This window comes from Osmerus mordax, chromosome 19 (assembly GCF_038355195.1).
Source record: "Osmerus mordax isolate fOsmMor3 chromosome 19, fOsmMor3.pri, whole genome shotgun sequence".
In the NCBI taxonomy this organism is placed as follows: domain Eukaryota; kingdom Metazoa; phylum Chordata; class Actinopteri; order Osmeriformes; family Osmeridae; genus Osmerus; species Osmerus mordax.
The window spans coordinates 14,165,420-14,190,434 of NC_090068.1; the positions used below are offsets into that span (position 1 = coordinate 14,165,420).

The 25,015-nt window shown below is 53.3% G+C and overlaps 1 protein-coding gene and 1 long non-coding RNA gene across 2 annotated transcripts in view; both read left to right on the forward strand.

Annotated features, from left to right (window-relative positions):
* Window positions 1-25,015, forward strand: part of LOC136962751 (unconventional myosin-XVIIIa-like) — a 58,985-nt gene that overhangs the window by 2,584 nt on the left and 31,386 nt on the right. Inside the window, 13 exon segments of the mRNA XM_067256615.1 lie at window positions 13,549-13,626; window positions 16,536-16,607; window positions 18,014-18,079; window positions 18,575-18,662; window positions 18,975-19,081; window positions 19,221-19,397; window positions 19,567-19,777; window positions 19,898-20,040; window positions 20,395-20,495; window positions 21,279-21,342; window positions 21,438-21,582; window positions 23,893-24,072; window positions 24,647-24,737. Of these exon segments, the coding sequence (XP_067112716.1) occupies window positions 13,549-13,626; window positions 16,536-16,607; window positions 18,014-18,079; window positions 18,575-18,662; window positions 18,975-19,081; window positions 19,221-19,397; window positions 19,567-19,777; window positions 19,898-20,040; window positions 20,395-20,495; window positions 21,279-21,342; window positions 21,438-21,582; window positions 23,893-24,072; window positions 24,647-24,737 (1,523 nt within the window).
* LOC136962737 (uncharacterized) lies at window positions 9,721-12,248 on the forward strand. The gene is made up of 3 exons (XR_010878944.1): window positions 9,721-9,778; window positions 11,354-11,377; window positions 12,141-12,248. It is a non-coding gene; the product is annotated as an uncharacterized lncRNA (long non-coding RNA).

Sequence of the window (25,015 nt, forward strand, 5' to 3'; positions counted from 1 at the left end):
CACGCTAGGAGGGTTAGCAGGAGGTGGTACCACGCTAGGAGGGTTAGCAGGAGGTGGTACCATGCTAGGAGGGTTAGCAGGAGGTGGTACCATGCTAGGAGGGTTAGCAGGAGGTGGTACCACGCTAGGAGGGTTAGCAGGAGGTGGTACCACACTAGGAGGGTTAGCAGGAGGTGGTACCACGCTAGGAGGGTTAGCAGGAGGTGGTACCACGCTAGGAGGGTTAGCAGGAGGTGGAAAAACACCAATTACTGATACTCTTGCAGGTTGAAGATGATTTTTTCTACCTTGCTAAGGGTGTGAGTTAACTTATTAATTTACTCCCACTGAGCAATACCCTCCCCAGTAAATCGACATGCACCTTTCCAACCTAACCCTAGTCTACGTGACTAGACTGGACTTGTATTTCAAGTCACAGTCTCAACCTTGTTTCAAAGACACCTTGCGTAAGTTGTTCTTTTTCAGAGAAACTCACCTTGGAATGTGGCGGCTCGTTCCTGTGAAGCCTTTTCTGTCCCACCCTGTCACCCTGTCACTGTGTCACCCTGTCACTGTGTCTCTGTCTAGCTGGTGATGTGTGGCATTCTTCTGCAGGGATCCCTGCCTGTTAAACAAATGTGGTATGTGGTTTTGCAACCATGTCATACAGGATGACATGCAGAATGCCGTGTGTGAGGAAATGCCCCCTGTGGAGAGGCTTGATGACGCGGGGGGTGTGTAATCCCATCCTCCCCCTTCTTCTCCCCCTCTGACACCAAACAAAGGAAGGCTGGAGGGGAGCTCTGTAGCTCTGTTTTGGTTTCAAGCTCTTGTCATCTTCCATACACATCACATGACGCTGGGCGAGACGCTGGGCGAGACGCACCGTCATGCCCGACAAAAGAAAGGTGTCTTATTTTGCTTTCAGGAATAGAAGGGTGCAGAGTATTAGATGAAAGTTGGATCCGTTTGCGGCTGGTGATGGTGGTTGTGTCCCAGTCCTCTGAGTGCTTGGAGGTTGTGTTTCAGATGTAAACACAGACATGATGATCCAGGATGGGGGGGGGGGCAGTTAAGAGGCTTATCACCCAGCCAACCAAGCGCCCACCCACTTACCAACAACCCAGTCACCTCCTGACTCTTGCGCCTGCCCCTGTCCCAGATTCCCCTGTCCCAATCCCAGATGCTACATAGCTCATGCCCTAGTCCCATGCCAGATGCACCACCCAAATCCCCACCAACCAACCACCCATCCACCTCCTGCCTCTTGCCCCATGCCTCCTGTCCCCGTCCCTGATGCCCCTGCCTCCTGCCCCTGCCCCCTGCCTCCTGACTTGAATTTTGTTCTGGACCACTAGAGCTACACAAGGCCTAAAGTTGGAGATTGCATACAAAGTGTCCATTTCCTTTTCTTTTTGCAGTATGTGTGACGAGATCTTTGCCAGTGTGGATCAGGAATGTGGACACATTCAGTACTCTACACTGTTGGAAACAAGATACAATCAAACAGTAAATGTCCCTTTGGTGGTTTCTGTATTTTCAGAACCATCAAGCCAGGTAGAATCACCTGTTGACCATGTACCTTCTGGGGCGGCTGGGGCTCAGTGGGTAGAGAGGGTTGTCTGTTAATCGCAAGGTTGTCGGTTCGATCCCCGACTCCTCCTAGGTCATGTGCCGAAGTATCCTTGAGCAAGACTCTGAAGTTTCTCCCGATGGGCAGGCCGGCGCCTTGCATGTTAGCTCGCTGCCGTCGGTATGTGTGAGTGTGAGTATGAATGGGTGAATGAGAGGCAAACATTGTAAAGTGCTTTGAGTGCCGCTAAGGTATAAAAGCGCCATATAAATGCAGTCCATTTACCTTCTGAACATCATGTGAACATTATGGATGTAAACATTTTATTGACTTTGATTCCCTATGTTTTAACTTCTGTCTCTGAGATATGTCGGAGAGAAGGTTCTGTGAATCTAGTCAGCTTCTCAGTGTATCCCGCTTTCCTTGGAAAATGTCAAGTATTTCCTGAAGTCAGTTGCCTGTGGGCTTCAAAAGCTACCTTCAGTTCTCTGCCGTTTTTCTGAACGAGAGATTTCCTGCAGACCTGTAGGAACCTGGTAGGGAGGGAGGGAGGGAGGGAGGTTGGCTGGTTGGCTGGCAGGCTGGCAGGCAGGCAGGCTGGCTGGCTGGCTGGCTGGCTGGCAGGCTGGCTGGTTGGCTGGCTGGCAGGCTGGCTGGCTGGCTGGCTGGCTGGCAGGCAGGCAGGCAGGCTGGCAGGCTGGCTGGCTGGCTGGCAGGCAGGCTGGCAGGCTGGCAGGCTTTTCCACTGCAGACTGTGTGGAGACGTGTCTTGACGTCTGGTTGAACCTCTGGAAACCTCTGGAAACAGAGTCGCTTCTACAGCTGGAAAGGAACCATCTGGCCAGCTGTCAGGTTCCCTTGGCAACCCTTCTAACACAGAGAACATCTGTGGGAGGAAACTCTGCTGTTAACCTCCGCTTGGATCAGCCAACCATGTCCTCCTGCAGAACACTGCTGGAACGGCTGCTGACTGGAACCGGCAGGTATTAAGCATTAGGGAGGATAGTTCCCCTAATGCTTTACCACAGGACTGTCACGACAACAGGAATGTCAGCCAGGGAGTGGCATGCTCCATGAGACTCAAGGTACATACTTACGATGGTGCAATCTGTTAGTGCTGGACTCCCTTCCCTCCAGCCCCAATCACCACACAAACCAGAGGCTTTCAGCTGCTTGCATGACTAGTGTGTGCCTGTATGTGTGTGTGTGTGCCTGTGGGTGTGTTTGTGTGTGTGTGTGCCTGTGTGTGCCTGTGTGTGTGTGTGCCTGTGTGTGTGTGTGCCTGTGAGTGTGTGTTCCTGTGAGTGTGTGTGCCTGTGTGTGCCTGTGGGTGTGTTTGTGTGCCTGTGTGTGTGTGGGTGCCTGTGAGTGTGTATGCCTGTGAGTGTGTGCATGTGAGTGTGTGTGCCTGTGTGTGTGTGTGTCGCCAGCTCTCCACTGGTGTCCCACAGGGCTCCGTCCTTGGACCCCTCCTCTTCTCTCTGTACACCACCTCACTTGGACCAATCATCACCTCCCATGGCTTCTCCTACCACTGCTACGCTGACGACACGCAGCTGTACCTGTTGTTCCCCCCGACCGATCCGGGGATCTCAGCTAGAATTGAGGCCTGCCTCACAGATATCTCCGCCTGGATGACCGAGCACCACCTCCAGCTGAACCTCGCCAAAACAGAACTTCTCATCATCCCGGCTAAACCCCTCCATCTCCCACGATCTCTCAATCACCCTGGGATCTGCGACGGTGACCCCTTCATCCTCTGCCAGGGACCTTGGGGTTACCATGGACGACAAGCTCTCCCTCACGGCCCACATTGCTGCGGTCCCCCGGTCGTGTAGATTCACCCTCTACAACATCCGGAAGATCAGGAGATACCTCTCTGAGCACTCCACCCAGCTGCTAGTCCAAGCACTTGTCCTCTCCAAGTTGGACTATTGCTGCTCGCTGGTCTCCCAGCATGTGCAACCCGCCCTCTTCAGAGGATTCAGAACGCAGCGGCCCCCCTGGTCTACAATCTACCCAGACGCTCCCATGTTACCCCGCTCCTCATCTCTCTCCACTGGCTACCTATCATGGCCCGTATCAGATTCAAGACCCTGGTATTGACCTTCCGAGCAGTGAACGGGACTGCACCCGTCTACATCAAGTCTCTCCTGCAGCCTTACACCCCCACCCGTCACCTACGGTCTTCTTCAGACAACCGCCTGGTGGTCCCACCGCTCAAGACCGCCCAGTCCCAACACAAGCTCTTCTCCTGTCTGGCCCCCCAGTGGTGGAATCAACTCCCCACCTCCATCAGAGATACTGACTGTCTCTCCACCTTCAAGAAAAGGCTCAAGACGCACTTGTTCCGGGAGTACAACGGTACTTAGGAATGGTTCGCTTGACCCGATGTTAGTTTCCTTAAGGATCACAATGACTCTTGCTTAGAGACTTGTTGCTCTTGTGGTTAGTGGTAACTGATTAAAAGTTTTGTTCTCGCTGTGATATTGTTTTTATTACTGTTGCTTGCTTTTTTCCACAGGTACACTTGCACTTATAGCGGTTCATGTTGTTTAATTGTAACTTGTTTAACTACATGCTCTTATGGTTCTTCCCTTTGGCACTTACTTTGGTTGTTCACAATGTGTGCTTCATGTTTTGGCTACTCGCGATGTTTTTTGGCTATCTTGTTGTTATGATCAGTGACTTATGCACTTTGTAAAGCTCTCTCTTGGAAGTCGCTTTGGATAAAAGCATCTGATAAATGTAAATGTAAATGTGTGCCTGTGAGTGTGTGTGCATGTGAGTGTGTGGCGTCCACAGCGTTGAGACCCTCCAGCTCTGCTAGAGGAGGAACAGTCTCTCTCACTGGTTCTGTCCCAGATACGACTGATCTTGACTGTGATCACCAAAGACAGGCCGTTTGGAAAATGAAAAAATGAGAGCTTGTGAGAGTGACCCAGAACCAGGGACCCTATTTATAGGACTTTATAATAAGATCTGGATCAAGGAGGTGTTGCCATCTATCTAGTTCTGTTTAGTCAAGGATCTAACTCCAGCTGCTCTCAGGTTAAACACTGTGGTGGTGGAGGTGGTGGTGGTGGTGGAGTTTGTGGTGTTGGTGGAGGTGGAGGTGGTGGTGGTGGAGTTGGTGGTGTTGGTGGAGGTGGTGGAGGGGGTGGTGGTGGTGGTGGTGGAGGTGGTGGAGGTGGTGGTGGAGTTGGTGGTGTTGGTGGTGGTGGTGGTGGGGGTTATTGTGTCATTTGATAGTTTTGCTATAAGCCTTGAGCCATGGGTGTGCTTGTGATATGCTAGCACACTGAGGCACTGAATAACAAGGTGTTTAAAGAAAAACCTGCCAGGCTGGTTCCTGTCATATACGTGTGTGTGTGTGTGCGCACTAAACCCATATGTACCACCCTGAGATAGTTTGCATCTATGTTGCATACACCCAGCACTTTCTCCATGGGGATGAAGCTGTAAGCATGTGGGTCACATTTTGTCAGTTTATGAACGTTCAGTAAATAGTCACTCATATCTGGCTGCATACAGCACAACTAATGGATGCCCTCCATTAAAGTTGCACCAAATGAGGTTATGTAACGGACCACTCTGAGACAGGCAGATGAATACATGGACCTGACTGTCACTTGGCCCACAGCCACCGTCTGCACAACATGATGCCAAAATATGTCCAGTTTTTCTCAGGACTCTGTGTTGTCCTCTGCTGTCCTCAGCTGCAGTGTTTCCTGTCTGGACGTGGCTGTCAGAGCCACGCTGTGCTCTGGTCACCATGGCTCTGGTCACCATGGCTCTGGTCACCATGGCTCTGGTCACCATGGCCCCAACAGGGGCCTGCCACTCAAGCATGTAAGCCAGTGTGTGTTCTGCAACCATCCTGGGCCCGCCTCCTCTCCACAGTGTCTCCATGGGGAGCAGGAAGTCGGGGGAGGATGTGTGTGTGTGTGTGTGTGCGCATGTGTGTTAAACGATAAGAGAAAGGCCAGTGACCATGAGCTGTAGAGAAAGGGGCAGAGCAGAGATGACTGTTTACCTACAGTTGAAACACAAACCAGTTCCTACCCCCTCACTGATGACAGGTGATGTCAGGGCCTCCTGACTGCTCTGAGGGACAGACTGGTAGTCTGGAGGTGGAGGTGGTGGTGGTGGTGGAGGTGGAGGAGGTGGTGGAGGCCACGGGAGGCTCTCCAGGGAGCAGAGGGGGAATCAGGGAAGCTGGGAAGGCCTCTGGGAAGGCTCATGATGACGGTGATGGTGGATGAAGAGCAGAACAGGGTCTGGCCAGTCACAGCAGAACAGGGTCTGGCCAGTCACAGCAGAACAGGGTCTGGGCAGTCACCTGAGATGTGAGGAGATCACGGCAGAGCGCTAGCCCCAGGGAGAGCTGGGTCGTATGGGGGAGGGCTGGTAGCTCTGAGACTGGCTCTGCATGGCCTTGACGTTCCATGGTTCCACGTTCCAAGCTACGTTTTGTATCCCATAAGTACACTTTTCTTTTTGCTTTTGGAATGTTATCTGTGTCTGGAACTGGGTCAGAGTGCGTTAAGAGTGTTGGTGTGTGTGGTCATGAGGAGAGGTGTGTTTTGGTTTCATATCCTCCCAGTAGATACCAGGTAGGGTTAGGGTTAGCCAGTAGATACCAGGTAGGGTTAGGGATAGCCAGTAGATACCAGGTAGGGTTAGGGATAGCCAGTAGATACCAGGTAGGTCTACCTCTTCCGTCTCCGAAGCCTGATAGCATCACTGAGCATGCTCGGCCTGATAGCATCACTGAGCATGCTCGGCTTGATAGCATCACTGAGCATGCTCGGACATGAATCCTGTCTCAGGAGGCTACTGTCTGAACGACAACATCCAAACAGGAGGCTCCAGGCTTAGTGTGACTAAAGCCAGGCTCAGTGTGACTACAGCCAGGCTCAGTGTGACTAAAGCCAGGCTCTGTGTGACTACAGCCAGGCTCTGTGTGACTACAGCCAGGCTCTGTGTGACTACAGCCAGGCTCTGTGTGACTACAGCCAGGCTCAGTGTGACTAAAGCCAGGCTCAGTGTGACTACAGCCAGGCTCAGTGTGACTACAGCCAGGCTCTGTGTGAATACAGCCAGACTCTGTGTGACTACAGCCAGGCTCAGTGTGACTACAGCCAGGCTCTGTGTGACTAAAGCCAGGCTCTGTGTGACTACAGCCAGGCTCTGTGTGACTACAGCCAGGCTCTGTGTGACTACAGACAGGCTCTGTGTGACTACAGACAGGCTCTGTGTGACTACAGCCAGGCTCTGTGTGACTACAGCCAGGCTCTGGCACATTTGAACAGCTGGAATCATCATAAAAGAAGGATCCTTGATTCCAGACCCTCAGTCTTTTTCTCTGTCATTTACTGTGGAGGGACTGACTGTGTTTCATATCAGTGTGGAAAGTCACCTCCCTCCTCTTGTGTTGGAAAGACTTCTCTCTTTAGCTGAACTTGCCAATCCTCTCTGAACAGTTCAAAGTGCACAGACAGTAGGAACACAGTTTCTGGAAGAACAAGGTGTCCCAGAATTACCACATTAAATGAGAAATTAGTGTAGGCAGTCTGTCTGCCCTCCTGTCTGTCTGTCTGTCTGTCTGTCCTCCTGTCTGTCCTCCTGTCTGCCCTCCTGTCTGTCTGTCTGTCTGTCTGTCCTCCTGTCTGTCCTCCTGTCTGTCTGTCTGTCCTCCTGTCTGTCTGTCCTCCTGTCTGCCCTCCTGCCTGTCTGCCCTGCTGTCTGTCTGTCCTCCTGTCTGTCTGTCCTCCTGTCTGTCCCTCGTATAATCACAGCTTCCTCAACCTGACATCCTGTCATTGCTCCTTTGCAGACACACCTGCTCTGGTGACATGTCTGTGTGTGGGATAGTTTGTGCTGGTATGTTTGTGTGTGTGTGTTTCTGCACGTTTGCATGCATCTATCATGTGACTGTAAAGATTCCTGCTGGTGATCTGCAGGGCGAGTCTTATTCTCATGAGTCGTGGTCACGTGGAGAGAGGGAACAGCCATGACTGTGCTCAGATCAAACTCCTGTTTGCCTAAGGGGTTCCTATCACTCGTTCACTGTTAAATGATTTGGTCATCAGTCTCTGCTCTCCACTCCTGTTTGGCCAGGAAATGTGCTGTACTGTACAGCTAAATGCACAATAAATGTTGTCTTAAACTGGTCTGGCTTAATCTTTAGTCCAGGGTGGGTCCTACCAGAGGTGTTTATGTGTGATCACATCAGCCTGATGGTGATTCTGCTGCTTGCTATTTGTCGGACACTGTATATTTCCTGTCTGATCCCAAGCTTTTGTCTTTAAGAAATATGCGCACGCCTTTAATCTGCATCCCTGCTCTCCAACTCTGTTTTTAGCAACCAGGCTCAAGTCCTCTGTCGGCTTGTCCAGTCAGACCAAATTAGAAAGTGAATGATCCCATTGTTGTGTCATATTCCTGGAAAGTGATCCAGTAGTCTTGGTGTGAACAATGGGGCCCTGTGTGAGTGGAGTGGAGAGTGGGTGTTCAGGCTAGCCGCTCCTGGGCTCAGCCGTGAGGAGGGCTGCTGTCCTGGGCTCAGCCAGGTGGAGGGCTGCTGTCCTGGGCTCAGCCAGGTGGAGGGCTGCTATCCTGGGCTCAGCCAGGTGGAGGGCTGCTGTCCTGGGGTAGAGACCGGTTGCAGACACGCCCTCACACGGGTCCTTCTGAGACGTGAAGGGTGGACCTTCTGCCTCCCTGCCTCCCACCCTCCCTCCCTGCCTCCCTCCCTCCCTGCCTCCCTGCTAGAGGATGTGGCGTGCTGTGCCAGTGGATCTGAATGGGCTTGTTAGTGCCAGGGAGGGGAGGGGGGGGGTGTGCCTGTCGAGATGATGATGCCCCCCCTGTCCTCAACACTGCACTCTCTGTCTGTCTGTGACCCTCTGAAGACTGTGTCAGGGCCCTGTGACCCTCTGAAGATGGTGTCAGGGCCCTGGACGCCGCCGCTGCAGTACTGAGAGAGGCAGTCAGCTCATCTTCATCTTGAAGGGTCTTAGCGATCAGAATCAGTAGCGATGTGGAAGAGATCTTCTTGGTCGCCCCCTGCTGATTCACTGTCATGTCACCTCCCTGTAATTACCTGGGAACGGCCTACTTGTGATCACACCTCTGAGAGAGGGACAGGGAGAGAGTCTAGTGATTCCTCCATATTCACGTGCTGCGACTCCTCACAATCTGGGTCATGTTACCGGCCGGTATCTCTGCTATGGAACTGGTTCAGCCAGAGTTGAAACTGGGTCGGTGACTAGAGAGGTGAAGTACGCAGGTCTTAATCTTTGATGTTCAGCGAGTGGAGGACATTCCACGCCGGGTCCTGTGCTGCTCCAGGGATTAGCCTGGACTAGGGACACATAGATAGGATTGCCAAAGCCACACCCAGCCCTGTCCTTCCTGTATTTCCGTGTTGTGTTCCTGTAGCCACGCCCCTCTGCCCTAGCCACACCCAATCCGTAGAAGCCGACTGTTTTGCCTTATCATGTATTTAGTTTTTCTCTTGTTTTTCTACCATTCTGCGGGCGGAACTCACACCCCTGCTGGCCACACCCGGACACACTGTGTGGGTCAAACGACGAATTCGGGTCACTAGAATCTAGAACCACTAAGACGAGTTGAAAGGCCCAAATCAGTATTCAGTAGTGTGGCTCCCTCTAGTGGTGGTTCAGGGAGAGCGCGAGACAGCGCCCTCTAGTGACAGCCCTCAGTACCTTCACACAAGTAGAAATGGAAAACGGGAGAGACGAGGCCTGGGTCCCAAGTCTGTCCCTGGCCCGCGGGCCCTGAGCCTCGTCCCGGGCCCGTGGGCCCTGAGCCTCGTCCCGGGCCCGCGGGCCCTGAGCCTCGTCCCTGGCCCGCGGGCCCTGAGCCTCGTCCCGGGCCCGCGGGCCCTGAGGTCACAGCAAGGAGATCAGGAGAGGAACAGGACCTCATGGGGGAGATACCCTCTTTATCTGCCCCCAACACACACACAGGTCTATTTATAGAGTCCGTAGGCCCGTCCCTGCAGCTGCCTCAGTCCCGTCTCCCTGTGTTCCAGCCAGGGTCCTATCACGTTACCCCCCCGCCCCCCGTACTGCCCCCACGCCGGCGTACTGCCCCAGAGTAACCACACTGTCTGGAGTAACCAGCTCCACGTCTGAGCCCACGTCCTGCTCTGTCCTTATCCAGACGAGAACATCTCCAACTTCCTGACGACTACAGGTACCAAAACCGCAGGTCTGAGCCTGCGGGGAAGGTGTGTGTGTGTGTGTGTGTGTGTGTGTGTGCATGTGTAGCACTTCCACCAGGGCTCTGCTTGTGTCTCAGAATGGCCTCCTCTGCTGCTGGAGTTATTAATAGTGGAAGCCACACATGGATGCTTGGCTAGAGATGGTGCAACACAGATACTGCTCCACAACCACAGTCTTACCTTCTCTGTGCTCTGTGTGCTTGGAGTGTGGTAGTGATGTGTGGCTCTGTGTGCTTGGAGTGTGGTAGTGATGTGTGGGTCTGTGTGCTTGGAGTGTGGTAGTGATGTGTGGGTCTGTGTGCTTGGAGTGTGGTAGTGATGTGTGGGTCTGTGTGCTTGGAGTGTGGTAGTGATGTGTGGGTCTGTGTGCTTGGAGTGTGGTAGTGATGTGTGGGTCTGTGTGCTTGGAGTGTGGTAGTGATGTGTGGGTCTGTGTGCTTGGAGTGTGGTAGTGATGTGGAACTGGGGAGCAGACAGAACAGGAATTCATAAACAGCACTTCTACACACCAGGACTGGACCAGGCTGCATGTTTTGAGTGACAGTCTTGGAATTGGGTTTGGGTTAGGGTTAAGGTTTTCTTGTGATGTCTTCAACATGGGACTCACTCGCCCTATATTGTTGTTTGTGTGTGATTACTGTAACAGCACTGAGCCAGCCTGCAGCATGAGTTGGTGACTTAGATTGAGACCACTGGCCACCAGTCTGGACCAAGATGATGACATGCTCATCATCGCTACACATGCTAGTGTTGTGGATGTTATTATAATATCTAAATACAGCCACATCATTATTTTCACTTCATATAGGGATTCATGCATTGGTAGTTGTAATTCCTGCTTTCTATTTCTCCGCTTCTCTCCTCCTCCAGCTCTCAATGTTATCCTGTTTTCCATCTCTGTCCTCAGTGCTGCATGGTCTTACTGCCTGCTGGTGTCTCTCTTCTAGTTTGAAGACCAGCAGTCCTCGCCCTTTCCTTCATCTCTAACCTCACTCTCCTCTCCTCTCTTCACCTTCTTTCTACTGGTCCTTGTCTTTGTCAGGCCCCCAACCCATACTCTCTCTCTCTCTCTTGCTCACTCTCTCTCTCTCTCTCTCTCTCTCTCTCTCTCTCTCTCTCTCTCTCTCTCTCTCTCTCTCTCTCTCTCTCTTGCTCACTCTCTCTCTCTCTCTCTCGCTCACTCTCTTCCTCTCCCTTCTTTTTCTCACCCTTTTTCCTTTCCTCTCCCCTTCTCTCTCTCTCTCTCTCTCTCTCTCTCTCTCACCATCCTGCTCCCCCTCCATCCTTCCTTTATCTCTTTCCTCCCCTCTCTTTCACCTCGCCCGGCTCTGCCCATGTCCTCTGGCCCACCCATGGCTTTCCCATCACGCTTTTCTTTCTGGGAGCAAAAGGGAAGTGATGTTTCATCCACGTGTTTGAGGCCTGATCAATGTGTCAGCATGCCATTTTCCCGCTGGCTGTTGTGGTCTTAGACGTGTTATCAGATCTGCATGCCTTGTTTCTCCCTGTCTGCTTGACCGTTCTCTCCTGACCCTTCTCCTGTGTAGGTCAAAGTCGATCCCAAGCCAAACGTAAGTCCCTTCACCTCTGTGTTTGACCAATTTACATTTACTTGAATACATTTACATGTATAAATTTGAGCAGACTCTTTCATCCAAATCGACGTGCAAATAGAACAAACATAGCAAGGGGATGAATGATGAATTCTGAGAAGAAGAAAAAAACTGGTATTTGCAGAATAAAGATATGTTTCTATGCAGGGCGTAGCGCAGAGCAGCATGTTGATATGCAGCAGGGCGGCGTCTCTGCTGGGAGACAGGTCTTCATACAGTACAGTAAACACAGGGAGAATATATTAGCAGGCAGGCGGGAGCCTGGCGTGACAGCCTCTATTCCCTCCTGAACGAGAACCTCGTCCTGGTATTATTCATACATCCAGGCAAACAGAACTTAATCTCATCTGGAGACAGATCTGTTAAAGGGGAATGCTTCAAGCCAACACTCCCATGACGAAGTTCATGACCCCTGGTTCTTATCTCTGGGTTTCTAAAATTGTTATGCAGAACATTTAGGACATGAATTACTGCGACGGAGGAGGAAAATGCCAGCTATGTGATAAGTTATGTGTCCTAAGCGAAGGGATGGCTGAATCAGCTGTAGCCTGTGTTGGAGAGAACAGCTGCTTCTGAAGAGCTTTGTAAGGAATGTCCCGGGCTGTGTTGGTGAACAACTCTCTGAGCTCTCTGGCAGGACTTGATGTTGATGCTGTGTGTTCATGGTGCTGACCAGGTCACCCTCCTCTGTGTGTGTGTGTGTGTGTGTGTGTGTGTCCAGTCTGACGGTGAGGAGTGTGTGAGGGGTCAGTCTGACTCAGCTAGTCGACCCCAGTCTGCTGAACTAGCCAGAGACACGACAAGTCAGAGAGCTATGGGAGGCCCTGACCCCCCAGCCCCCCCGCCCCCTCCAGCCTCCTCCTCCTCCGCTCCCCCAACCTCCTCTTCCAGTCAGGACGCCACAGACCCCACCGTCAGGAAGGTGGTGAGGAGGGTGGTGAGGAGGGTGGTCCCTTGGGTGGACGAGCCGTCAGCCTCTACCCCCGCCTCCTCCTCCACCTCCTCCACTTCCGTCCCCAAGACGGCCAAGGCTGTGGGCTTGGGGAAGCGGGAGGAGAAGGATGACATCTCCCTGGGACTTGCCAGCCTGATGGGGCGCGGGAAGACCAGGGAGCACAGGCCACGCCCCCGCACCCAGGACCGCAGGGGGGAGCAGGAAGTGGAGGAGGAGCAGGAGGGGAGGGAAGACAGCAGTGGTCAGAAGCCGTCCGAGGAGAAAACTGAGGAGGCGCCCCCGTCCACCCCTGCCCCTCCCACCCCTGCCCCTCCCACCCCTGCCCCTCCGTCCACCCCAGCCCCTCCCACCCCTGCCCCTCCCACCCCTGCTCCTCGCACCCCAGCCCCCCCTAAACTCAACCCCTTTGCCCCTGTACCTGGGTTCATCCCTGCCCCCAAACCCAGCCCTTTCACTCCTCCCCTGGGCTTCATCCCTGCCCCTAAACCCTGGAACCCCCTGGCCAGACCTCCAGGCTTCATCCCGACCCCCAGAGCAGACCCTCTGGCCCCCCCTGCAGGATTCATCCCTGCCCCGCGCCCAACCGCCGTGAAGAAGACAGAGGTAACCAGGGCAACCGGTAGAGAGGACAGACTACTACCTTACTGGAGCATGCTGTCAGACTAACCGCATCACTTCCTGTGTGATCATGAAACCACCGGCTAACGGTGACGGCATGCTTTCACTGCTGTGCTCACACGTTTCAGCTCACACCAACTTCCTGGTTTCACCAAGTTTCTCGTCACGGTGAGACTTGAGTTTTTCTGATGCGACCAAGCCTTGAGAGGGGAGAGGAAGGGGGGAGAGGAGGAGAGTGTTAATCAGCAGGAGAATAGAGAATAACTGGAAAGGTTACAGTAAAAGGTTACCTCCCAGATGGGCCTAATGGGTTTTCTTTAACTGGAGTTGGTTTGAGGAACACGGATGTTTGGAGAACTACTCACTGGTTTCTAATGAGTTCTGAGCATGCTCAGTACTGTAGGTTTGAGCATGACCTAGAATGGTGTGCAGTAGAAGAACTTTCGGCTTACTCTGGAAGCCTTTTTCGTGTGAATAGTGTGGATATCTCGTGATAACTTAGGTCACTGACTCACCTATGGTGTGTGTTGATGTGCGTGTGTGTGTCTGTCTCAAGGTAAAGGCAGAGTTGCGTACCTCAGCGCTCCCTGTGGGGGAGCCTTCCTCCGGGAGGTCCTCGTCTCTCCCTCAACAGGTGTGTGTTCAACACCCTCGGTCTGTACACACCTCCCACACACATGCCGTCACAGGGCTCTGGACACAGGTCTGTACACACCTCCCACACACATGCCGTCACAGGGCTCTGGACACAGGTCTGTACACACCTCCCACACACATGCCGTCACAGGGCTCTGGACACAGGTCTGTACACACCTCCCACACACATGCCGTCACAGGGCTCTGGACACAGGTCTGTACACACCTCCCACACACATGCCGTCACAGGGCTCTGGACACAGGTCTGTACACACCTCCCACACACATGCCGTCACAGGGCTCTGGACACAGGTCTGTACACACCTCCCACACACATGCCGTCACAGGGCTCTGGACACAGGTCTGTACACACCTCCCACACACATGCCGTCACAGGGCTCTGGACACAGGTCTGTACACACCTCCCACACACATGCCGTCACAGGGCTCTGGACACAGGTCTGTACACACCTCCCACACACATGCCGTCCCAGGGCTCTGGACACAGGTCTGTACACACCTCCCACACACATGCCGTCACAGGGCTCTGGACACAGGTCTGTACACACCTCCCACACACATGCCGTCACAGGGCTCTGGACACAGGTCTGTACACACCTCCCACACACATGCCGTCCCAGGGCTCTGGACACAGGTCTGTACACACCTCCCACACACATGCCGTCCCAGGGCTCTGGACACAGGTCTGTACACACCTCCCACACACATGCCGTCACAGGGCTCTGGACACAGGTCTGTACACACCTCCCACACACATGCCGTCACAGGGCTCTGGACACAGGTCTGTACACACCTCCCACACACATGCCGTCCCAGGGCTCTGGACACAGGTCTGTACACACCTCCCACACACATGCCGTCACAGGGCTCTGGACACAGGTCTGTACACACCTCCCACACACATGCCGTCACAGGGCTCTGGACACAGGTCTGTACACACCTCCCACACACATGCCGTCCCAGGGCTCTGGACACAGGTCTGTACACACCTCCCACACACATGCCGTCACAGGGCTCTGGACACAGGTCTGTACACACCTCCCACACACATGCCGTCACAGGGCTCTGGACACAGGTCTGTACACACCTCCCACACACATGCCGTCACAGGGCTCTGGACACAGGTCTGTACACACCTCCCACACACATGCCGTCCCAGGGCTCTGGACACAGGTCTGTACACACCTCCCACACACATGCCGTCCCAGGGCTCTGGACACAGGTCTGTACACACCTCCCACACACATGCCGTCACAGGGCTCTGGACACAGGTCTGTACACACCTCCCACACACATGCCGTCACAGGGCTCTGGACACAGGTCTGTACACACCTCCCACACACATGCCGTCCCAGGGGTCTGGACACAGGTCTGTACACACCTCCCACACACATGCCGTCACAGGGCTCTGGACACAGGTCTGTACACACCTCCCACACACATGCCGTCACAGGGCTCTGGACACAGGTCTGTACACACCTCCCACACACATGCCGTCACAGGGCTCTGGACACAGGTCTGTACACACCTCCCACACACATGCCGTCCCAGGGGTCTGGACACAGGTCTGTACACACCTCCCACACACATGCCGTCACAGGGCTCTGGACACAGGTCTGTACACACCTCCCACACACATGCCGTCACAGGGCTCTGGACACAGGTCTGTACACACCTCCCACACACATGCCGTCCCAGGGCTCTGGACACAGGTCTGTACACACCTCCCACACACATGCCGTCCCAGGGCTCTGGACACAGGTCTGTACACACCTCCCACACACATGCCGTCACAGGGCTCTGGACACAGGTCTGTACACACCTCCCACACACATGCCGTCACAGGGCTCTGGACACAGGTCTGTACACACCTCCCACACACATGCCGTCCCAGGGCTCTGGACACAGGTCTGTACACACCTCCCACACACATGCCGTCACAGGGCTCTGGACACAGGTCTGTACACACCTCCCACACACATGCCGTCACAGGGCTCTGGACACAGGTCTGTACACACCTCCCACACACATGCCGTCCCAGGGCTCTGGACACAGGTCTGTACACACCTCCCACACACATGCCGTCACAGGGCTCTGGACACAGGTCTGTACACACCTCCCACACACATGCCGTCACAGGGCTCTGGACACAGGTCTGTACACACCTCCCACACACATGCCGTCACAGGGCTCTGGACACAGGTCTGTACACACCTCCCACACACATGCCGTCCCAGGGCTCTGGACACAGGTCTGTACACACCTCCCACACACATGCCGTCCCAGGGCTCTGGACACAGGTCTGTACACACCTCCCACACACATGCCGTCACAGGGCTCTGGACACAGGTCTGTACACACCTCCCACACACATGCCGTCACAGGGCTCTGGACACAGGTCTGTACACACCTCCCACACACATGCCGTCCCAGGGGTCTGGACACAGGTCTGTACACACCTCCCACACACATGCCGTCACAGGGCTCTGGACACAGGTCTGTACACACCTCCCACACACATGCCGTCACAGGGCTCTGGACACAGGTCTGTACACACCTCCCACACACATGCCGTCACAGGGCTCTGGACACAGGTCTGTACACACCTCCCACACACATGCCGTCCCAGGGGTCTGGACACAGGTCTGTACACACCTCCCACACACATGCCGTCACAGGGCTCTGGACACAGGTCTGTACACACCTCCCACACACATGCCGTCACAGGGCTCTGGACACAGGTCTGTACACACCTCCCACACACATGCCGTCCCAGGGGTCTGGACACAGGTCTGTACACACCTCCCACACACATGCCGTCCCAGGGGTCCAGCCAGCCTCACAGCACCAAGCCCTCAGCAGACTGGGTGTGTCTCCTCCTCCCAGGTTCCAGAACTGATCCCCACAGAGGAGAACCATCAACGTCTGAGGAAGATCTTTGATGGGATTGATCCTACTGTACGGTCCTACTGTAACTCCCTCCCCCTGGTCTGCTGTTGCCTCGGCTTGTGTTCTCCTGCCCCTGCTGTGAGAGCAGGGAGGACAGGTGGTCTGGTGTTGGGTTACACCTCTCGCCCCCAGCCAGCCCCATCCTGGGGTTACACCACCAGCAGCAGCAGGGCTCCAGTTACACTTTTGACCTGGAGCTTGCTGGCCAGCCAGGCTTTGATACTGACTATTACTGTAGTCCAGGAGTATTCAACCCTGCTCCTGGACAGCTACAGTCCGCTGGGGTGATTCCCCAACTCTAATCTAACCCACCTGGTTCTGGTGATGAGCTGGGTGATGTGTTGAACCAGGTCGGTTATGACTAGACTTGGAAAAAATCCTTACAGGAAGGAAGCTCTCCTGGTCTGGTCCTGTCCTCCTTCCTGGCTCTTGATTTTGACACAAGAGATGCAGGAGTGCTGTTTGTCCGTGCCGAAGCCTTGAGTTGTGGCTGATGGTCGTCCCCCCTGCTCCCAGATGGACCCCAGTGTGTGTGTCTGGTTGTGGCCGCTGGCAGGACACACAGGGAGGCTTTCTGGGGGTTTAAACATGACATGCTGTTGCTGTTGCTGTTGGAAGCGCTTGACTTGGACAGTGTTGTGTTTTCTATTCTGTCTGGTACTCTGACCTGTGTAAATGTGTCTTCCTCCTCCTCCCTCTCTCTGTGTCTGGCTGCTGTGTGTGTTGCTAGCCACAGCTGTCTGTGGCTAAAAGCCACGCCCCCTCCGAGGTACGGCCTGCCCCCCATCACACCTTTCGGCAGGTTAGCCCTGCCCCCTCAGCCTGTGGGCGGGGCCTGGTTGGGGTGTGTGCTCATGTGTCCTGCCGCAGTGTAAGCCTGCCTCCCTCCTCTGTCCCCCTCTCCATCGCCCCCCATCCATCACCCCCCTCCATGCCCCCCATCCATCACCCCCCTCCATGCCCCCCATCCATCGCCCCCCATCCATCACCCCCCTCCATGCCCCCCCTCCATCGCCCCCCATCCATCGCCCCCCATCCATCGCCCCCCATCCATCGCCCCCCATCCATCACCCCCCTCCATGCCCCCCTCCATCACCCCCCATCCATCACCCCCCTCCATGCCCCCCATCCATCACCCCCCTCCATCGCCCCCCATCCATCACCCCCCTCCATCACCCCCCATCCATCACCCCCCTCCATGCCCCCCATCCATCACCCCCCTCCATCACCCCCCTCCATGCCCCCCATCCATCACCCCCCCTCCATCACCCCCCCTCCATCACCCCCCTCCATGCCCCCCATCGCCAAACCCAGGTCATGATGTCATGTTGTTGGCTTGCGTGTCTCTGAGCATTGACAGTGACCTCACTGTTGACCCCTGACCCTAACCCTGACCCTGTTCCATCCTGCTTCAGACTAAGGAGGACGATGACCCTGTGGCCATCCTTCAGGCAGCCCACTCTGCTGCCTCCCAGCCCAAGGTCTGGCCTCCGCTGTGCCCCCCCTCCCTGCATCCTCCTCCCCCCTCCCTGCATCCTCCTCCCCCCTCCCCTCCCCTCCTCCCCCCTCCCCCCTCCCTGCATCCTCCTCCCCCTCTGAGATGCTGTGTGTGCTCAGGGAGACAACATCCCCCTCTGAGATGCTGTCTCTGTGATGAAACTAGTGGAATACTGAATCTCAAACAAACAAAACAAAGATCATATCTATTCTATCTCACAGTGTGGGGTGTTGAGGTCCTCAGGTTTGTAGTGAGTGGACATGCTTGACCTGTGCTGTCTTGCTGTTTGGTGTTTGTGGAAGAGACCTGTTAGCATGACCTCACAGGGAGGAAATAGTCATTTAACGAGGAATGTGTTCTGTGTTTTTGATGTTTCGATCCTCTTCCTGAGGTCTGCAGGTGTGTCGTGCGCAGGTGTGTCGTGCGCAGGTGTGTCGTGTGTCAGAAGGTGCTCAGTGTGTCGTGCTCTCTGTTGCAGGTGAAGACCGAGGAGCAGATCGCAGCAGAGGAGACCTGGTACGGCACTGACAACGTCTGGCTGGTCCACAAGGATGGCTTCTCCCTGGGTCAGTAGAGATCTGCAACCAGGACGACCGGTCCAGCAACTCATGATGAGCTGTGCTGTTCCACAGCATTCACAGATGGATGGATGTTGGGATGTTAACTCTGTGGTGGTCTGATGTGTGTGTGTGTGTGGTGGTCTGGTGTGTGTGTGGTGGTCTGGTGTGTGTGTGGTGGTCTGGTGTGTGTTGTGGTCTGATGTGTGTGTGTGTGGTGGTCTGATGTGTGTGTGTGTGGTCTGATGTGTGTGTGTGTGTGTGTGTGGTGGTCTGGTGTGTGTGTGGTGGTCTGATGTGTGTGTGTGTGGTGGTCTGCAGCCATGCTGCTGAAGACAGAGGTGGGCTCTCTGCCAGAGGGGAAGGTGAAGATCAGGCTGGAGAGTGACGGCTCCCTGCTGGAGGTGGAGGAGGACGACGTGGAGAAGGTAGCAGCTCTGCCCCACCCTCTCCTGCCCCACCCTCTCCTGCCCCACCCTCTCCTGCCCCACCCTCTCCTGTCAGCACAATCTCATCAAACATCCCAAAGTTCTTCAGTGTGTGATGTCATCAATGTGTGACCTGCAGGCGAACCCCCCAGCGTTTGACCGTGTGGAGGACCTGGCGTCTCTGCAGTACCTGAACGAGTCCAGTGTGATCCACTCCCTCCGCCAGCGCTACGGGGGCAGCCTGGTCCACACCCACGCCGGGCCCAGCATGGTGCTGATCAACCCTGTCAGCAGCCCCTCCATGTACTCTGAGAAGGTGGGGCGCTGGGGGCAGACACCTGGGGGCAGACACCTGGGGGCAGACACCTGGGGGCAGACACCTGGGGGCAGACACCTGGGGGCAGACACCTGGGGGCAGACACCTGGGGGCAGACACCTGGGGGCATTAACCCTTTTTTCCCGTCTGTTTCTCTCTCCCCCCCCAGGTGATGCACATGTTTAAGGGCTGCAGGCGTGAGGACACAGCGCCACACATCTACGGTGTGGCCCAGTCGGCCTATAGGAGCCTTCTGACCACGCGGCAGGACCAGTCCATCGTGCTGCTGGGCAAGACGGGCAGCGGCAAGACCACCAACACACAGCACCTGGTCCAGTACCTGGTCACCATCGCCGGCAGCTCCGGCAAGACCTTCTCCGGTTGGTTTGGAGAAACCAAACATGGTTTTTCACTGGGAAGCCCCTCCTCTGGTGGCCAGTCCGTGTGTGATGTCATGGTGTGAGGGCAGCGTTGTTGACCCTGTGTCTCCGTGTGTTCAGCTGAGAAGTGGCAGGCTGTGTACACCATCCTGGAGGGCTTCGGGAACTGCTCCACCGCCATGAACTCCAACGCCAGCCGCTTCTCTCACATCGTCTCCCTGGACTTCGACCAGGCGGGCCAAGTGGCTTCTGCTTCCATCCAGGTAGACTGGTACTGCTGTGTTCTACTGGTACTACTGGTACTGCTGTGTGTCAGAGTGTAGACTGGTTCTGCTGTGTGTAGACTGGTTCTGCTGTGTGCCAGACTGTAGACTGGTACTGCTGTGTGTAGACTGGTTCTGCTGTGTCTAGACTGGTTCTGCTGTGTGTCAGAGTGTAGACTGGTTCTGCTGTGTAGACTGGTTCTGCTGTGTGTCAGAGTGTAGACTGGTTCTGCTGTGTGTAGACTGGTTCTGCTGTGTGTCAGAGTGTAGACTGGTTCTGCTGTGTGTAGACTGGTTCTGCTGTGTGTAGACTGGTTCTGCTGTGTGTAGACTGGTTCTGATGTGTGCTTCCAGACCATGCTGCTGGAGAAACTGAGAGTGACGAGGCGTCCGGAGGGAGAGTCTGTCTTCAACGTGTTCTACTACTTGATGGCTGGAGCTGACAGCTCTCTCAGGTCAGACAAGCTCTCAACCCGACATGCTCTCTCTCTTTCTCTGTCTCTATATACATTTAAAGCTGTCGTGCGACCGTGGTGTAGTTTGTTGATGTTAGATTTTTTACTTCTTGCGATTACATCTAAGCTGCAAATGGTGTTCATCTGTGAAGATTGTCTTACTGGAAGAAAAATGAATATCCAACTTTTGTTTGCCACAGATCTTATTTTCTGCAATAATCGAAAACCAATGGGAATTTCCCACATACTTCATTTTATATTATTTTATTTCCCATATACTTTTTTTTATCAAGGGAACCAGAGCGAGGCTAACTTCTGGGTTGGCCTAAAAAATACGATTTATCTTGAAAGTAGTGACACTCCAAAAATTATATATATATATATATATATATATTATATAAGGAGGTCAGATGGCTGAGCGGTTAGGGAGTCGGGCTATTAATCAGAAGGTTGTTGGTTCGATTCTTGGCCGTGCAAAATGACGTTGTGTCCTTGGGCAAGGCACTTCACCCTACTTGCCTCGGGGAATGTCCCTGTACTTACTGTAAGTCGCTCTGGATAAGAGCGTCTGCTAAATGACTAAATGTAAATTAAATGTATATATATTAACATTCCACTGGCACTGAGCTGTCTGTGATGCAAAAAAACTCTCAGAGGGCTTCATTAGCATTTAGTTTTAATAAAAAAATAAAAAAATATTTTATGATGAAAAACTCGGAAAAATCAAGAGTACTTCTGTAGTCATGGTGACTGACAGCTTGTGTATATTTTTTACCATCAAAGGACTGAGCTGCACTTCAACCATTTTGCTGAAAACAGCGCCTTTGGGATTTTACCTCAATCCAAGGTAAATATCTTGCCAGGGCCTTCAACCACGTAGCCGAAAGCTAACTCCTAGAAACACCTTTTCATTTTCTCTCATTTCTTCTTCTTCTCTCCTAGTCAGAGGACAAGCAGCGGGCCTCCCAGCAGTTCACCAAGCTGCAGGCAGCCATGAAAGTGCTGGGGATGTCCGTGGAGGAGCAGAAGGCCTTCTGGCTGGTGCTGGGGGCTATCTACCATTTGGGGGCTGCCGGGGCCACCAAGGGTGAGGACAGCCATGTAGACGTCCCCTCTGAGGACCTAGACATCCTCTCTGAGGGCCTAGACGTCCCCTCTGAGGACCTAGACATCCTCTCTGAGGACCTAGACGTCCCCTCTGAGGACCTAGACATCCTCTCTGAGGACCTAGACGTCCCCTCTGAGGATCTAGCAGAGCTACAGCTCCCTAACCCTAACTCTAACACAGCAGCTGAAATCCCACTTTTTAATCAGCAGTTTTGTCTAGTTGTTTGTGTGTGTGTGTGTGTGGTGGTTTCTGTGTCGGCTATGTGTACTTCCTGTGAGAACAGCGCTCCTACAGGCGGTTACAGGCAGTTACAGGTGGATGTCTGCTGTGTTTACTTACCTGGTGTAACATTCACCTTCTCCGCAGTATCCGTCGTAGAGGAGGATGGTAAAGATCAGCGGTGGTATTCCTCTCCTGAGGGATTCTGGATTGTGTTTTCGTGTAATCTCTTTCCTCTTTCAGGCTCTAATTTTTCCTTGGGTGTTTAGTTGTCACAGCAACATGCCTAGATCAAGTCTGTTGTAGGATGACAGAGTAGTATTTACAACTTCTAAAATCAAACCTGATCCAACAGTTGATGGATACCCTGTCATAGCCTGTGCAGCTGAGTCATGTCTGAACACAAGATGGCAGCAGGAGCCTTACTCCATAACCTTCCTTCAGTTCTCCATCTTTCTCATGTCGACTATGAAGAGGGCAATGAATCAGACCTATGCTTCACTTGCCCCTTCCTAAACCCTCAAATGAACACTGTCCCTAAAGCATGAACACTGTCCCTAAAGCATGAACACTGTCCCTAAAGCATGAACATTGTCCCTAACATAGATATATATAAACACTAGATGTCTCGTCCGCGTTTCCGGACAACGGAGTCGAACGTCCGCACATGGCGGCCATCTTGCTACAGTCAACTCGCTCACCCATAACATTGTGTTGATGCTACATGTACTTTTTAAATGACCATAACTTGCTCAATTTTCAACCGATTTTGAAACGGTTTGGTTTGTTATCAACGTCAGAGATGTCGGTATGCCACTGCATACTTCTATTCTATATATATATATATAAAAAAAAAAAAACATAATTATTCATAAGTATGCAGTGGCATACCGACATCTCTGACGTTGATAACAAACCAAACCGTTTCAAAATCGGTTGAAAATTGAGCAAGTTATATGGTCATTTAAAAAGTACATGTAGATTCAACACAATGTTATGGGTGAGCGAGTTGACTGTAGCAAGATGGCCGCCATGTGCGGACGTTCTAGACTCCGCCGTAAGACATCTAGTGTTTATATATATCTATGGTCCCTAAAGCATGAACACTGTCCCTAAAGCATGGCTCTCTTCCTTTGTTGTTGTTTTGTTGACTGTTTGGCCAGTGTTTGAGTGGTGACAATGTATGTGATTGTGAGAGAGCGCTTGTGTAAACACACATCAAGCGCCTGTGTTTGACAGAACACCTGTAGATGCAGTTTTTACGAAGATCCGCTGTTATCTGTTGTGTTCTAACATGTCGTTCTCACTCACATGGTGCTTGCTGCTCCGCATGCTGCTCCGCTTGTGCTGCAGACACAGATGAAGGTAAAACCCTCATTCTTCTTATTTGTATTGTTCCGTCTCCCTAGCTTCTATCTGCGCTCGCAGACATTGTGTGTCATTAGCATTTTAATGAAGTTCTCTGTCTTGGCTTTGATCGTCTTCACAACCCTCTTGCTTGTCGAAACATGGAACATGTGACGCTCCGGCGGGCCGATGAAACGTGGAGATCCCAGTGCTGCGCTGTCAGAAGCACGCTGTTTGATGTTCCCCGCTCTCCTTCTCAAGTCAGAATAGATTCCACTCAGTACTGTCTGTAAATTAAAACATGCTCCTATCCCTATCCACTCTCTCATCAGCTTCCCTCCAGATTAAAGGGAAAACTCTGTTCAGCAGCTGAGGCCTGGCTTCCAGAAGTTACATCTCAGACTGGAATGAGAGTTTTTTGGAAGAATTGTGTCTTTGTTAAAATGGAAAAAAGAGCTGTCAGATTTTTTTTTACTAAAACAGTCCTAACCCTAACAGAACTAAAACAGTACCATAGTAATAAGTCTGATTGCTATCACAAAGAAAGAACAGTGTTTTTGGTGGGTGGGTTTGTGCAGCCTAGCTGTACAATATGAAGTTATCACTGTGCGTGTGCTCCCGTGTCCGGGTCAGTGTGACCCGGTGGAGAGCTGTCCTCTGGAAGCAGATGCGCCCTGCTGGGCGGAGGCAGAGGAGATGATGCCTGCATTTCTTGTGTCCCAGCTGGGCGGAGGCAGTTTGCGCGTCACGAGTGGGCCCAGAAGGCTGCCTACCTGCTGGGCTGCAGCCTGGAGGAGCTCTCCTCCTCCATCTTCAAGCCCCAGGCCACCCTGCCCCGCGGGGGGGCCCAGCCCCGCGGGGGGGCCCTGCGCCCCGGTGCCGACGACACGGGGGATGCTGCGGGTATGACACACACACATACAAACACACACACTTATTTATATATATATAACTTATACAGGCTCATTCACACACAAACACACACACACACACACTCTTATACATGCATATAGTGTCATGCTCACACACACACATGCACACGCACACACTCTTTCTCATACACACACATTCACAAAGACCCACACGCTCATCACCTTAGGGAAATAGCATTTCCCTGTTACTGTTAAAACCCATATGGTGTTAATTACTTATTAAGGAATACCGCTGTTTAGAGTGGAGGGCTTGTTGTCGTGCCATTAGACGGTGCCCTTCACATGCTAATTGCCTCTCATTGATTTTTGGCCTCATGTCTAGTTTCGGTGAGAGCTGATCAGATACTGACCCACACTGCTGAAGGACAGTCAGCTGCAGCAGCAGCCCTGTACGCTGCTGCTGCAGCTGTACTGGTGATCATCCCCAGCAGGTGTACTACAGTACTACTCAGCCTCGCCAGACACTGAACACTTCTGTGCCTGCTGGGTTTTGATGCTGTGGATGTGTGAGTTAACGTGTGTGTGTGTGGGTGCTCCCTCACCAGGGTCCAAGGCTACAGCTATGGAGTGTCTAGAGGCCACGGCATCTGGCCTTTACTCTGAACTCTTCACCCTCCTCATCTCCCTCATCAACAGGTTAGTCCCACACGTCTCTGTGGTGTATCTCTCTGAGACCTGTCTCTCTGTGACCTGTCTCTCTGTGACCTGTCTCCCTGTGACCTGTCTCTCTGAGACCTGTCTCTCTGTGACCTGTCTCTCTGAGACCTGTCTCTCTGAGACCTGTCTCTCTGAGACCTGTCTCTCTGTGGTGTATCTCTCTGTGACCTGTCTCTCTGTGACCTGTCTCTCTGTGGTGTGTCTCTCTGTGACCTGTCTCTCTGCGACCTGTCTCTCTGTGACCTGTCTCTCTGCGA